At 44.2% G+C, this 14196-nt stretch overlaps 6 protein-coding genes across 6 annotated transcripts; 3 read left to right on the top strand and 3 right to left on the bottom strand.

The window, feature by feature from the left end:
- Positions 1-223: 223 nt before the first annotated feature.
- Positions 224-1585, bottom strand: PUMCH_001022 (uncharacterized protein; the record flags this gene model as incomplete). The annotated part of the gene is made up of 1 exon (XM_063020092.1): positions 224-1585. One exon carries the CDS (start codon positions 1583-1585, stop codon positions 224-226), a length of 1362 nt encoding a protein of 453 aa, XP_062876162.1.
- Positions 1586-1858: 273 nt separating this feature from the next.
- Positions 1859-3622, bottom strand: PUMCH_001021 (uncharacterized protein; the record flags this gene model as incomplete). Its single annotated transcript, XM_063020091.1, has 1 exon — positions 1859-3622. The coding sequence occupies one exon, from the start codon at positions 3620-3622 to the stop codon at positions 1859-1861; it is 1764 nt and encodes a 587-aa protein (XP_062876161.1).
- Positions 3623-4730: 1108 nt separating this feature from the next.
- Positions 4731-6089, top strand: PUMCH_001020 (uncharacterized protein; the record flags this gene model as incomplete). The annotated part of the gene is made up of 1 exon (XM_063020090.1): positions 4731-6089. The coding sequence occupies one exon, from the start codon at positions 4731-4733 to the stop codon at positions 6087-6089; it is 1359 nt and encodes a 452-aa protein (XP_062876160.1).
- A 277-nt stretch (positions 6090-6366) lies between these two features.
- PUMCH_001019 (uncharacterized protein) lies at positions 6367-8532 on the bottom strand (the record flags this gene model as incomplete). Its single annotated transcript, XM_063020089.1, has 1 exon — positions 6367-8532. The coding sequence occupies one exon, from the start codon at positions 8530-8532 to the stop codon at positions 6367-6369; it is 2166 nt and encodes a 721-aa protein (XP_062876159.1).
- A 2048-nt stretch (positions 8533-10580) lies between these two features.
- On the top strand, positions 10581-11279 carry PUMCH_001018 (uncharacterized protein; the record flags this gene model as incomplete). Its single annotated transcript, XM_063020088.1, has 1 exon — positions 10581-11279. The coding sequence occupies one exon, from the start codon at positions 10581-10583 to the stop codon at positions 11277-11279; it is 699 nt and encodes a 232-aa protein (XP_062876158.1).
- A 948-nt stretch (positions 11280-12227) lies between these two features.
- On the top strand, positions 12228-13781 carry PUMCH_001017 (uncharacterized protein; the record flags this gene model as incomplete). Its single annotated transcript, XM_063020087.1, has 1 exon — positions 12228-13781. The coding sequence occupies one exon, from the start codon at positions 12228-12230 to the stop codon at positions 13779-13781; it is 1554 nt and encodes a 517-aa protein (XP_062876157.1).
- Between the last annotated feature and the right edge of the window lie 415 nt (positions 13782-14196).

Genomic DNA, 14196 nt, shown 5'->3' with positions numbered 1-14196 from the left:
TGATAGAGTCAAACCTAATTTACATTTGTATCATGATATATAAATGGAACTCTATATATAAAAATTCTCCGAGTACATTTTTTGGAGTACCAAGGAATTGATCAGTGGAGAACGTTAGGCCAGGTTACTGCGCTGTCCTATTATATTTACAAGTTGAGCATAGTTCACTAATTGTCGCGACTATGCTTGGGACCTTGCACTAGCATTTGCACTTGTTGATTGTTTAAGTTTTAACAGCATGGTATCTCTTACCTCTGAAAGCAAAAATGTGGCTGTTGGCCGAGTAAGCCTCGGTTGGGTTGTAGTCAATCAAGTCCAACTTGGTGGAGCCAAAGATGTTGGTAGTAGGTTCCATAAGAATGTCAGTCTCCTCCCATAGTTTGTTCATGCGAATCCAAGAATACTCTCTTTGAATGTCCAACTCGTGGTAACCGGTAACAAATACAGGGCATTTCGACTCAAGAAGGCCAGGAAGGGACTTTTCCCAGTGGATCTTGTCAGCAGTCTGGAAGCCAGGGTGGAAAAGGAAGAAACAGTCCAAGTAGGGGTCAAATGGAAACAAGTCTCCAGTCTCAAAGAGTTCGTTGAAGTACTTGGTGTGATAGTGCAAAGTGATTTGATCGTCGTATCTCTGCTGGAGAGCACGGCCATGAGGTCTATCTACAGGGGTGAATTGTTTGGTTTTGTGGTCAAAGTGGGCCAGAGGACCAATGAAATGGAACTCGAATTTCTGTCCAGGGAAAAGGTATGTCAATTGCTGCCAGCAGAATCCGGGAATCATGGCCTCCATACGAGCTCCCACAAGGAAGATACGCATTGGTCTGTCTCTGAAGACAACTCCCAGCTCACTTGCTTTGGTATGAGAGTACAATGAGTATCTCAAGGCAGAAAGCGATCTCAAACCCTCCATGGTAAGGCTTCCTTTTGGTGCCACTTCATATGGGGAGAACTTGTGCAACAACGAGGCAATAGTGATTGGGTAGGTAAGCACTTTGGTAGCAACAGCCATGTTGAACTCTGTGTTCATTGGTGGGAAATCTCTGGTGTAAAAAAATTGATCCCAAGAACTCAAAGATGGGTTTGTCTCCAAAGGAATAGGGCCCGGGAATTCGAACTCGTGGAACTTTCTGCCCGACTTCAAATCGTGCTCGTACAAATTCACCATTCTCAACTTCTCGTACACCTTGTTATCCTGGTAATTTTTGTCGTTCTTCCAAGCCTCCTCGTCATGATGGGTTGGGATTCCCGAGTACGGACAAACAAACTGGACAGGCTTTCCCGTGACAGGACACTTGGCCTTTGCCCGAATGTAGGCAGCACGGGTTCTAATACTTTGATGGGGAGAATCGTCCCAGTTATAGAGCGGTCTTTCTGTTTCGGTATTGGGGTCTGGGTCCAACAGGAGCATTTTCATGAACCAGTTGGCATTTCGGCGACCGCAAAGCGTTGTCTTGCTAAGCGCCACCTGTGGTCTGAAAGCACTTAAACGCACGAGAACCATCGGGTTGCTAGGGCTGTGTTTGGTAGCTAACTGTTGCTGATAATCTAAGCTAGTATGAGATTTCTTTTCGCACACTGTAGACATGATGCTGTGCTGCAGGACCCTATCAGTATATTACATTCAACAACGCACATGGGGATGTTGTCGTTTGTGGATATGGTTTGGGATTATTGAGTGAATTTATTTTTTGGTTTTGATCAATTATTCTGGTTTGCTTTGTTTTTCTGTGCCATGGATGTGGGCCCATGCTAATCGTACAGAAGACTACCTCGCAATCAATCAATCGGCGAACATGTAGAATATGGATATGAAAATCTCTCATTCGTATTTTCGCATTATTTAAGAAGCTGAGCTTCTCTATATGTCTAGATACTCCAATACCAATTGGTCATCATCGGGCACCTCAACAAAGTGAGAATCACCCTCTTTGTCATGATCCCTTGTCTCTTCAAGGTCAAGCTCAGGCATTTCTTCAGATTCAACTGTTGTATCTGTTGTATCTGCTGAAGTCATGCTCAGATGATTTTCTTCCGCCTGGGGTTCTTGCTCAGAGGCATCGTGTTCGGCTTGGGGATCACTCGAATCTTCGAGATTTTGTGGCAGCTCATCATTCTCAGATAATTGTGGGTGCTTAATAATTCTCTTTCTAGAGCTATATGGATATCTGGGATCCTTGGAGAATAACTCAAAATTCCACATATTGCTGGGTGCTTTGAATTCGGGTCGTTCGAAGCGAACAAACAATGGAATGTCTCCATTCATCTCTAGCAAATCAACTGGGTCCACAACTGAAGCATCCAATTGATGTTGGTCGGTATCGGCTGAATTTTCAATTCGTGAGAGTAGTATAAACTCGCCTGTGAAATCGTAAATCTCAAACCATAGCACAAACTTATGCATCCAGTCGAGAACTTCTGGAAATTCTTGTGTAGCTGTGGGTGCTAGAAGCGATGAACCAACTGCTTCGAAGATTGTTTTGCCGAATTGATAGTTGAGGTCTTCAAGGTCTTCAAACTCTCCGTTGAAAAACACAACTGAGCGGTAATTGAAGTATTCACTGCTACTCACGTAATGATAGTCGTTTGACGCAACATAGAAACCATGACCTAAGTCTTGTGCCTCATGCTGAGCAATATTGACCCTATTATCCGCACGAACAGGGAAATCGTCATCTTCTCGCAAAACAGTTCGGCCAATGTACCTGCCAAAGTCAAGATTAGAAGCTGCATTTTCCACAGGCTCCTTATCAATTTTTTGGCAGGCCACATCCACGAGGGATTCCTGAACGTGCTTGTTAGGTATGAATGGGTCATAGCTACAAAGCTTGGGGACATGTAAGACCATTTTGTAGTGACAGGTCTTCACCTCCTGGACATTCATGATCTGTGGAGAGCTACCACCATTTTCTGAGCAGAGATACATCATTTCAAGACTTCTTGGTTGCCCTGTCATATCACAGAGTGTACCATCGGTCACCATTTGCAGAACAACTCTCTGGGAGGAGTGATGAGCAAATGGAGATGACTTTTCGTCAAGTAGCCTATAAGAGCGCCCGGCTTGTTCCGAGTAAGACTCGAACTGGGATTGAGAGACTTGATTCTTGAATTCGATTTTATCAGCTGAGGCCTTTGTGAATCGTCCAAGAACAAAAATGGTATTTGGGGCAATTGGGAGGTGCTTCTGTGGCCTCTCTGAGATGGGTGCTCCCTCGTGGTATTGGATGACTTTATCTCCAAAGCAAAAAGCGTAGGTCCAATACCATCCACGGAAATCGTAGGCCCACACACAAGAGTCGAGTGAAAAACTGGAGTGAATCAATTGAGTTGCCTTTGCAAGTATTTCCGAATCCGATTCTGGACTCTGATACTCCTCTGACGGTGGCTGTAGAGTAACTGGTGCAAACTCACATATGTACTCATCCAGCCCATTTTGGTACTTTCTATCTATAAAAAAGCGCTCATAGAAGACTTCGCTCTCAGGCGAGGAGTTTAGTATGAGCTGATCGGCCAATTGGGCTGGGATGTGCGATTCATAGAGATTGACATTGAATGGAATATTGGCTTCCAGCGCCTTCACCACAGATGTCAATGCCAATAGTAGTAGCAGGCCTTTTTTGAGCATGAATTGTGAGTGAATCTAGATTGGACGGAGCTCAGCGGGTATGTTGTGGAGTTTTCAAGGGTGTATTTGATAGCTTTATGTACCAACTGTGGAGTAACTACAGAACACTACTGATGTAAATAGGTCTACAACTTTTGCAATTTAAAGTACACATAATACTACAAGCCGAACTTATTAGAGTTGGTTTTGTCCTCAAATTTTAAAAGAACCAAATAATTTTGCTATTCTTCGAAATTTTGAAAAATTCCATGATAACCGCTTAAGTTGAGCGAAATTGAAAAATCACACAGTCTGGAATCGAAAATGCCAAAATTGAAATCACATCTAAAAATCGAAAAGTAAGTCAATTTCCTTCATTTTCGTCTCTATCGCTATTAATTGATCCAAGCACTCATGGTTTTACTTTCAGTCAATTTTTCCATATCTTCCTCAATCAGTTCGGTACCAGTTCCATATTTCGACATTGAAACCAACAATGGCAGAGGCACAAGACATCAGCACACCAGCTCTAGATACAGCAAACATAAGCATGGACTCGATCCAGCACAAGGAAAGCCCAAAGGCATCCACGATAGAGTTAATTCAGAATCTAGAGGCAAAGGTCTCAGCTGCTTTGGATGCTCTAGATAAAGACGACGCGGACACTCTAGCAGGATTTGCTCAACTTAGCGATAAGATCGAGTCTCTCAAGAGATCTTTCGAGCACTAAAACCACGGCCGGACATGCAATGTTTTCATTTGTATGTAATTGGACTGGTGCCTCCCTACATGTCTTCTGGGCGCTGATCCTCTCGAATTGTGTTCAAAACTCAACCCAAGCAATTGATTGACCATTGAGTCCAACATTTTATACAGTAAATTTGGCTACATTTGCATTTGTTGCTTACGTAAAACATCAGTATTACATGATTGCAAACAATAACATCACCCTACAAACAATTCCACTCAATCCAATAAAAACAACGTCCGCCGCGACAGAATTTAAACAAGCGGAAATTTGAAAAATAGAACAGTAAGAAAATTCCCGTACTCTAGATCTTAGCCCCAATACAAGACTCTCATCTCCCCCACATTCGAAGTCTTCGCAGTGAATTGACAACCAACTAGTATGGGCCCGAAGCGTTCCAAGAATCAGATAAGGCGAGAGAAAGCCAAGCTTCGAAAGCTAGCGCCCGATAGCAAAGAGCATGAACCTACCAAGGAAGTGGCCCCGCAGAATGTTGAAGAGCCTTCCATTTCCACACAGTCACAACAGCCACAAGATGGTGGAACGAAGGATGAACATGACGAGAAAGAACAAACAATAGATTCTGGCTTAGCTTCTGAATTTACTCAAATTTTCAAAAAATTCGATTCGCCCACAGTAAATACCCCCGGGACCAAATCCTCTATGTCGCTCATCACAAAAGAACTGGAGCTGGATACTCTGTCAGAGAGCGACGATGACGAACAGAACGGGTCGGCAAAAACGATGTCGAGATCTCAAAGAAAGGAATTGAGTCGTGTGCCTATGTCAGAACTCAAGGCGTCTATCTCTAAGCCACAAACTGTGGAATGGTTCGACTCCAATGCTCCTGATCCATACTTGGTGGTGCTGCTACGGACAAGAATAAATCATGTAGATGTTCCTGGTCACTGGCAACAAAAGAAAGACTACTTGTCTGCCAAAAGGGGTACCAATAAACCCCAGTATACTCTCCCAAAATTCATTAGAGATACAGGTATCTCTGAAATGCGGAATCATGATCCCGAATCTTTGAAGAAGCTGCAAAGAGACAGAGTACAACCCAAAATGAACAAACTAGATATTGATTATCAGCGCCTTTTCGATGCTTTTTTTAAGCATCAATCGAAGCCAAGACTACTAGCCTTTGGTGAGCTTTACAGCGAAGGAAAAGAAAAAACAGACAAATACAGACAGGAAATTACCGACATTAAGCCAGGTAAGATTTCCAAGGAACTCAGAGCTGCTATAGGGATGCCCGAAAATGAATCTGGCGTTCCCCCATGGATCACTTTGATGCAAGAGCTTGGCAAACCACCCTCTTATAGGCTGTACATCATACCTGGTGTTGACACGGAGTATAAAAACACTGGCTATACATTGCCAAATTCTGTAAGCACATCCGTGTTCAACAACAATGGTGATGTTTGGGGTCTCATTGAAGAAGGCGAGGAGACTGGCCCAGAGACAGATCTGAGTGATGAAGATGACGATGACGATGATGCTGTAGCAGAAGACCCAGATTTGGGAGTGGACAGCGATAATGGTGAGGTAGAAGAGGAAAAGCCCCAGAGAGTTGAAATCACGGAATTTTCTGGAGCTAAGTCCACGTTAAATGAGGGTGTCCTGGATAAAGTAAAGAAGATTGGCGAATTGTTCACAGTTATCAAAGAAAAAACTGTGAATGGCGGAGACGGGTTAGTGTCCAGTAACTTAGCATACGAAATACCAAAACTGAATTAGATTCGGTGGATATTTCGAACCATCTAATAACATGATTTGTTTGACCAGTTCACCGAAGGGGGTTTGAAGAAAACTCTAAAGGTATCTACATTCGTAAAATCTAAATAATCGTTAATTATGCGAGCGAGGGTGTCTCTTATGTAAACACGATCTCTGAGTCAAGAAAACTATACATCGCAGAAAGGCTTGCGCCCAATGAAAAGTCTTTTGTAATAAATTGTGTCGGAGGCAACACTTATGCAAGTGATAGAGTTTGTAAAGTTGGGGCTACCATGGCTTAAGCGATACTGATCTCTGGCTTAGGATCCTTGATTTTGTCAATCTTAGCACCAAACGACGAAACACACTTGGCCATAGTGGGCGAAGATCTCGAAATGACATCTGTGAAGTAGAAGTTGTCGATTGGGTTCTTCAAAGCATCACCAGCAATCTTTGCAGCGCCGTGTCTGCTGATAATATCTTTGAGACCAAGAGATGCAACAAGCTCACTGGTTGGCTCAATGACATCGTATCTGACAAGGTGTGGTGCGATTTCGGCCATTCTTTCTCTAACAGCGTACAATTCATCGTATGGCAAAGTAGCGCCCAAGTATTCGGACAAAGCACGGAGAATCTTCCAGTCCTCACGAGCAACGCCTGGAGCATTGGTTGCTGCTCTAGTGGTCTGGGTTCTACCTTCGGTGTTGACGTAGGTAGCAGATTTTTCGGTGTATGCGGAACCTGGCAAGATGACATCAGCCAAAGAGGCACCAGCGTCACCATGGTGACCCTGGTAGACGACAAAAGCATCCTTAGGAATATCAGAGCCCTTGACCTCATCGGCACCGAGCAAGTAAATGAACTTAGGAGCGGTTTTGGAGTCGGAAATGTTTTGGAAACCAACATCCAAAGCAGCAGCACGAGAAGCTTCACGATGCAACAAGTTAACACCATTCCAGCTCTCGCTGTTGAAGTTCTTGTTCTTGGAGGCAAAGTCGGCGACAATACCGTAGATAGCGTTAGCATCCTTGGATTCAGCAACACCAGAACCAACAATAATCAATGGGTTCTTAGCGCCAGCTAACTTCTTTCCGTAAGCACCGGACAAAGCCTTCTTCAAGTCCTTGGCGGAGGTACCCAAGTTCTCAGCCTCGAAAGTAGATTCAAATTGTTGACCAACTTGGGCAATTTCCAAGTTAGATCTCAACCAGACCTTTCTAATTCTGGAGTTCAAGACGGCGGCCTCGTGTCTTGGGTTTGTACCGACAAGCAAGATTTGATCAGCATCCTCAATACCGTCAATGGTGGAGTTGAATACGTAGTTGGATCTGACATCAACACCATGAGCCTCAGTGGCCTGCTTGACATCAGTGACGGTGTTTTCGGAACCGAGTTTGTTGGTCAAATCCTTCAAGGCAACCATAGACTCGGCATCAACCAAAGCACCGACAACAGCCTTGAATTCATCTCCCTTAGGAGCCACTTTCAGGTAAGCAGAAGCTATCGTGGACAAGGCCTCATCCCAAGTAGCAGTTTGGAAAGAGTCACCAACCTTGACTAATGGAGTGGTCAATCTTTGGGTCTTCAAACCGTCACAAGCGAAACGAGACTTGTCAGAGATCCACTCCTCGTTGACCTCATCATTGAGTCTAGGCATAACTCTCATGACCTCAATACCACGGGCGTCCACACGAACGTTGGATCCAACAGCGTCCATAACATCGATAGTCTCAGTTCTCTTCAACTCCCAAGGTCTAGCACGGAATGCATATGGCTTGGAGGTCAAGGCACCAACAGGACACAAGTCAATGATGTTACCGGACATCTCGGAGTTGATGTTTCTCTCGATGTAGGTACCAATTTGCATATCGTTACCTCTTCCGGCAGTACCCAATTCAGGAGCACCAGCCACGTCGTTCATGAAACGCACACATCTGGTACAGTGAATACATCTGTTCATGGAAGTCTTGACCAAAGGACCGATGGCCTTGTTCTCGACGGCTCTCTTACCCATGACCTCGGTAAATCTACCTCTGTCAGAACCGTATCTTTGCGACTGCTCTTGCAAGTCACACTCACCACCCTGGTCACAGACTGGACAGTCCAATGGATGGTTCTCCAACAACATCTCGGTAACACCCTCGCGACCCTTCTTGACTCTGTCAGAGTCGGTGTGAACAATCATACCGTTTTGCACCGGCATGGCACACGAGGCGATCAACTTGGGCATTCTCTCGACATCGACAAGACACATACGACAGTTACCGGCAATGGCCAACTTCTCATGGTAACAGTATCTTGGAATGACAACACCGGCCTTGTCTGCAGCCTGGATAATGGACGAGCCGGCTTCGATCTCAACGGTCTTTCCGTCGATGGTTACCAGCACATCTGCAAGTCTTCTGGAGGACGAGCTCAAGAGTCTTCTTGGAAGGGCAGCCAAACGCAAGTTTCTGGACAACATTGTGATGAATATACTATGCTAATGTGGTTAGAGTAGTAGCAGGAAAGCCTGGATTGAAGGACAATTGTCAGGTTATAGGTGGTAGGTTGATGGGGTCACCTAACAAAGAAACCGTGCGGAACCTAACGAAATAGGGCAGATGGGGGATATCTGGGCTAGCGGCAGCAAAAGAATGTCGCTTCGGGTGGGGATTCCGAGAAATGGGCGTGGCAGCTGTGTTCCGGCTTCTCTGTTGTTGAGTCGAAAATTCTCGCTTTGTGAGGCTAGTTAGTAAATCTGAATATTTGCATGCTGATAGGCTGTCTGCATGTAAAACAGGGACAAGTTTGGGGGATGGAAATCAAGCTGGGAAATAGTATTGGGGAGGGCGTAAATATTTGCTGGTCAGATGTAATTTTTTTTTGTTTTTGTGAAAATAAATTTATTCCTGTGGTGGATCAATTTGCATGTCACATTAGGTGTTTGCGTGTATTGTATACTTCGGTGCATCGGTTGATCTCCATGATCACTTGATTATAAATTGACAAAAAAAAAATTAAAGTTTGAAGAAAATTTGTAGATATGGTTCTATTAACTCTTGGGGAATCGAGGCCAATTGTGTTGACACAATTATTGTTTGACATGAGCCATTCACGAGCCATGCAATGATAGTATGCTCGAAAAAGATACTTTGAAAATTATGCATTTAATGATGTTTTATCAAATAGGAAGAAATTTCATCCAAGATAACATCCAAGAAAATTCAATTTTCCCCAAGTGACATGAGCCCATTCTGAGACATTGTAACTATCAGACAGATAAAACACTAATGAATCAGAGCCATCAAGTGAAAGCGAGGATGAAATCGTATCATGCGCCATTTTTGTTTATCTTTTACATCAGATTTACTTTGTATGCCATTGTATTATCACGAGACACCTATTGGCCCTCGCCTTAATCCTCTCATCGGATTCACTTTTTCTGTTCATCAACGGGAGCAAAAAGTAAGAAAAGCACAAGTGGAGGCACAATGTACATCCAGTTCTTTTGAACCCACGAGCGGTTGTCCTCCTCGATAACCTCTACTACTTCCTCCTCAACTACAGACTCTACACCGTCTTCATCCGTCACAACACGCTTGCGGACCACTGTACTAGTTTGCGGTTTCTGGGCCGTCTTTTCCTGAAACAGAGGCAGCATATTTGGACCTGCTCCATGGCTTATCTCTATTATCTCAGCAGAAAACTCTTCCAACGAGGGGCTAAATGAGAGTCTCTGAATCCCATTCTGATCCACAAACAACTGGAAGCACCCTCCAAGTTTTCCGTCGGCTGCTTCTTGATATACAAAGCATTCTTGTCCTGGTATATCGTGAGTTCCTAAACAAAGAGAGGTACCGACCACATCTGCGCCAGTGGCCGAGAAAGATGCAGATTTCGACTGGTGGTCAAAGTGAATGGCTCCCAAGGAAACCTCTGATTTGGAATGCACATCTTGGGCGTAGATGTCGATGCTACTCAGAGCGACCAAAGAGGCTAGTAGAAGTACCAATGGGAACATTTAGTTGATATGAGAGAAACTTGAGGTCACGGAGCTAACGAGAATTTGTCTTAAAAAAGAAAGAAGTCAGAATCGAAGATACAATGATCGATCTCGTTCAATGTTAAGTAGGACCGAGTTGGTATGGGGTATTGACTAGTAGTGCAGTTGGGTGGAAATGTGGAGAGTAGAGATAGAGTGACAATGGAAAATAGCTGGAAGACGCAAAAATTAAAAATCTCAGCATGAAAAAGTCAAACAGACGAGACCAATTTCTCGATTTATTTCCAATGTTCAGATGCAAATTTGACGGGTAACTATCCCGCGTTTCTATTCATTTGTGAAGACGTGAGTATCTGAGATCAGTTGATAATATTCCTACAGACCAAATCAAGAACAGACCCGAAACGGACCCCGTCTCACGCAGGACTGATTGTTTTTTTCATAGAATACATTCGCTCTTCAAGCTTCTATCACTGCATCTCATAAAATCATTCAATTGGCCCTTTCTGTTTCGCTCCAAATTCAAAATGTCATTCCTACGAAAAATATCCACGCGTTCATGTTCATCCCTACGCGAAGCCAGGTCATGCCAAGATTATCTCAGCGTGTGTCAGAACTCCACCATTTCACTTTCATCGCTGGCGTTTCGAGGCACATTTTACGAGTTCCAGGCCAAAGAGGCCATGGAGACTCATCTCCATCTAACAGACTTGGTGCGCGTCGGAGGTGCCGGCGATAATGGCGTTGATCTTTTCGGCAAATGGGATTTTGCTAGACTCTGCAATTTGAAGCAACTACCGCAGGGCCAACATCCCGTAAATGCATTGGTACAGTGCAAAAACTACGCGTCAAAAATAAAACCCAACGTGGTGCGAGAGCTAGCCGGGGCCTACGAGTATCACACCAATAGAACGCGATCTACCACAGTACCTACTTTTATGTTTTTGGTGTCACCTCTTGGATTGACAAAACTGGCCCAAACGCAAATGGACATAAGTTTTGTGCCAATTGTACATGTTAGGATCAGTCCAATGACTCGAGAGATCTCTGGCGAGGGGAACGAAGATTTCTTGGTTCAAAATTGGGGAAGCTACACGTTTGGACCCGTGTACATGAATGAAATGGCGAAAACCGTGGCCAAAGATGTCATTAAACACCACAATGAGTCAGGGAACGGGCTCAATCCGCTTTATAAAAAGATTGGGAGGCAGATCATCGTGAACTAGAGAAACGAAAAGTGTTCAGTGACAAGTGGCACGAGCCCTGTCAATCTGATCTCCCATTTGCAATACCCTCTCGAAACAAACCAGCATGATCAAATACTAACATCACCACTGTTATGGTCTATACTTAGGATCCGAAGCGTAGCCATTGATACCATGATCCTCGGGATCTATGAGTTCCGTTTTCCGAACAGATCTACATGACAAAGGGCCTTGAACTATACCTTACACATCCAATTCCAATTCCAATTCTTTCGCTTTCCAATTAGAACAAAATTTTATCCTTAGCAATGGTCAATTCTTTGGTGTCCCTGCTCTGGCATCATCTTCGCTTTCAATGTTATGGAGCGATGGTTCGAAGACAATGGCTGCAAACGGGTCTAACCCACTCCTTTCCCGTGTATATAGACCACGAACCGACCAATGGGCGCACCAAAGTTTCGACAGAATTAAAAGCCGCAATTTGGTCGAATCATTGCACTCCAATCCCCACGTGAAAGTGACTTAGATGAGTACAGGATTGTTGGGGTGTGAAGGCTGAGGACGGGCTGCCGCATCTAACTTCTTCAATATCACTTGAAAATGATTTCTGCGCGGTTTCAATTATCATTCAACAGCTCATCAACGAAATGAAACAACTTTCATTGAAATTGAGCCCAAATTCGTGAGGCTCAGTTCCTAAACACCCCTAGAGGGGAGGATAGTCGTACTGCAGCCAGAGTGTATCCCGCCGAAATCTCGGCGAGTTGCTTCACACATGCAGGTCTCTCCTTAAGCACAAGTTGTTGTTCAACCCATTTGGGACAATCCCGTGTATGGACGCTGCATCTGAATTTGGAACCCTCCTTTCCGGAAACTATATAAGAACACCCGAATTCCCCCCGATCTTGAAAGTTTTTTTCTTTAAGCAAAAAGTTCAAATATCTAGCTTCTTCATAATTTATTAGCATCATGTCTGTCAAATTCAATACCAATGCAGTGACCAAGGACAACTGTCTTTACACTAAGTTCGCCTACGAATCGGCCATTGTCGAGAAAAAGCCCGATGGTGTTTTGTCTGTTACTCCAACCACCACCGACTACGAATTCAAAGTGGACTTGTCTACTCCAAAGACCGGTTTGATGTTGGTTGGTTTGGGAGGTAACAACGGTACCACCTTGATGGCCGCCATTTTGGCCAACAAGAACAAGATCAGCTTCGAGAACAAGGAAGGTCTTGTCGAGCCAAACTACTACGGTTCTGTGACCCAATCTTCCACCATCAAGCTTGGTGTTGATGCTGAGGGAAACGATGTCTACGCTCCATTCAACTCTATTTTGCCAATGGTCAGCCCTAACGACTTGGTCGTTGGCGGATGGGATATCTCCAAATTGCCATTGGACAAGGCCATGAAGCGTGCCAAGGTTTTAGACGTTGACTTGCAAAGACAATTGGTCGAGCACTTGGAGAAGGTTCAACCATTACCATCCGTGTACTACCCAGACTTCATTGCCATGAACCAAAAGGAGAGAGCTGACAATGTTTTCAACGTTGACAGCAACGGTGAGGTTACTACTAAGAACAAATGGGCCGATGTTGAGAGAATCAGATCTGACATCAACAAGTTCAAGAAGGACAACAACTTGGACAAGGTCATTGTCTTGTGGAGTGCCAATACCGAGAGATACTCGCAGATCATTCCTGGTGTCAACGACACCGCCGAGAACTTGATCCAATCCATCAAGGACAGTCACGACGAGGTATCTCCATCTACTGTTTTTGCTGTTGCTTGTATCTTGGAGCAGGTCCCATACATCAACGGTTCTCCACAGAACACCTTTGTGCCTGGTGCCATTGAGTTGTCGGAGATCCACAAGAGTTTCATTGGTGGTGACGACTTTAAGAGTGGACAGACCAAGATTAAGTCTGTTTTGGCTCAATTCCTCGTCGACGCCGGTATCAAGCCATTGTCTATCGCCTCTTACAACCACTTGGGTAACAATGATGGTTACAACTTGTCTGCTCCTCAACAATTCCGTTCCAAGGAGATCTCGAAGCAATCTGTTGTTGACGACATGATTGAGTCCAACGAGATCTTGTACAACGAGAAGTCTGGATCTGAGGTTGACCATTGTATTGTCATCAAGTACTTGCCTGCTGTTGGTGACTCTAAGGTTGCCATGGATGAGTACTACTCTGAGTTGATGTTGGGTGGCCACAACAAGATTTCCATCCACAACGTCTGTGAGGACTCCTTGTTGGCTACTCCATTGATCATTGACTTGGTCATCATGGCCGAGTTCTTGCAAAGAGTCACTTACAAGAAGGTTGGCGAGGAGACCTACGAGAACTTCTACTCTGTCTTGACCTTGTTGAGTTACTGGTTGAAGGCACCATTGTCCAAGCCAGGTTTCAAACCAATCAATGGTTTGAACAAGCAAAGATTGGCCATTGAGAACTTGTTGAGATTGTTGGTCGGAATGCCAATCAACAACGAGTTGAGATTTGAGGAGAGATTGGTTTAAACTCGCGCCGGGCGATCTAATAATGTGAGGTCTGTGACTTCCAACCCGTGCCTACGGAGCGATTATATACGCTAATTGAAAATAGTTAAGTGTTACATTGGCGATGTAGAACTTAGTTTTAAGACTTCTTAATGGCTGCAAAATCCTGCACCACGCACGTTCTTTCCGTCAACGTTGATGAAAGTAAAGAGATGTAGAATTGATCAAAAAACGAAGAACCTGACGAGTCTAAGAAAAACATAGGAACAACTTCTGATCGGTCACTGCCATATGTACTAAGGTATGGGTATGGGTTCACGCAGACTTAAGTGAGAACAGTAAGTTCCAACTAACAACAGAGATAAGACGAAAAATAGAGAAGACAAGAGCAAATTGAAACAAGAAAAAAAGTACACATAATACGAAATTGAGTCAA

The sequence above is a fragment of the Australozyma saopauloensis genome, chromosome 1, assembly GCF_035610405.1.
Source record: "Australozyma saopauloensis chromosome 1, complete sequence".
NCBI classification, from domain to species: domain Eukaryota; kingdom Fungi; phylum Ascomycota; class Pichiomycetes; order Serinales; family Metschnikowiaceae; genus Australozyma; species Australozyma saopauloensis.
Note: the sequence above shows the minus strand (reverse complement) of the source record. Positions and strands in the feature narration are given on the sequence as shown.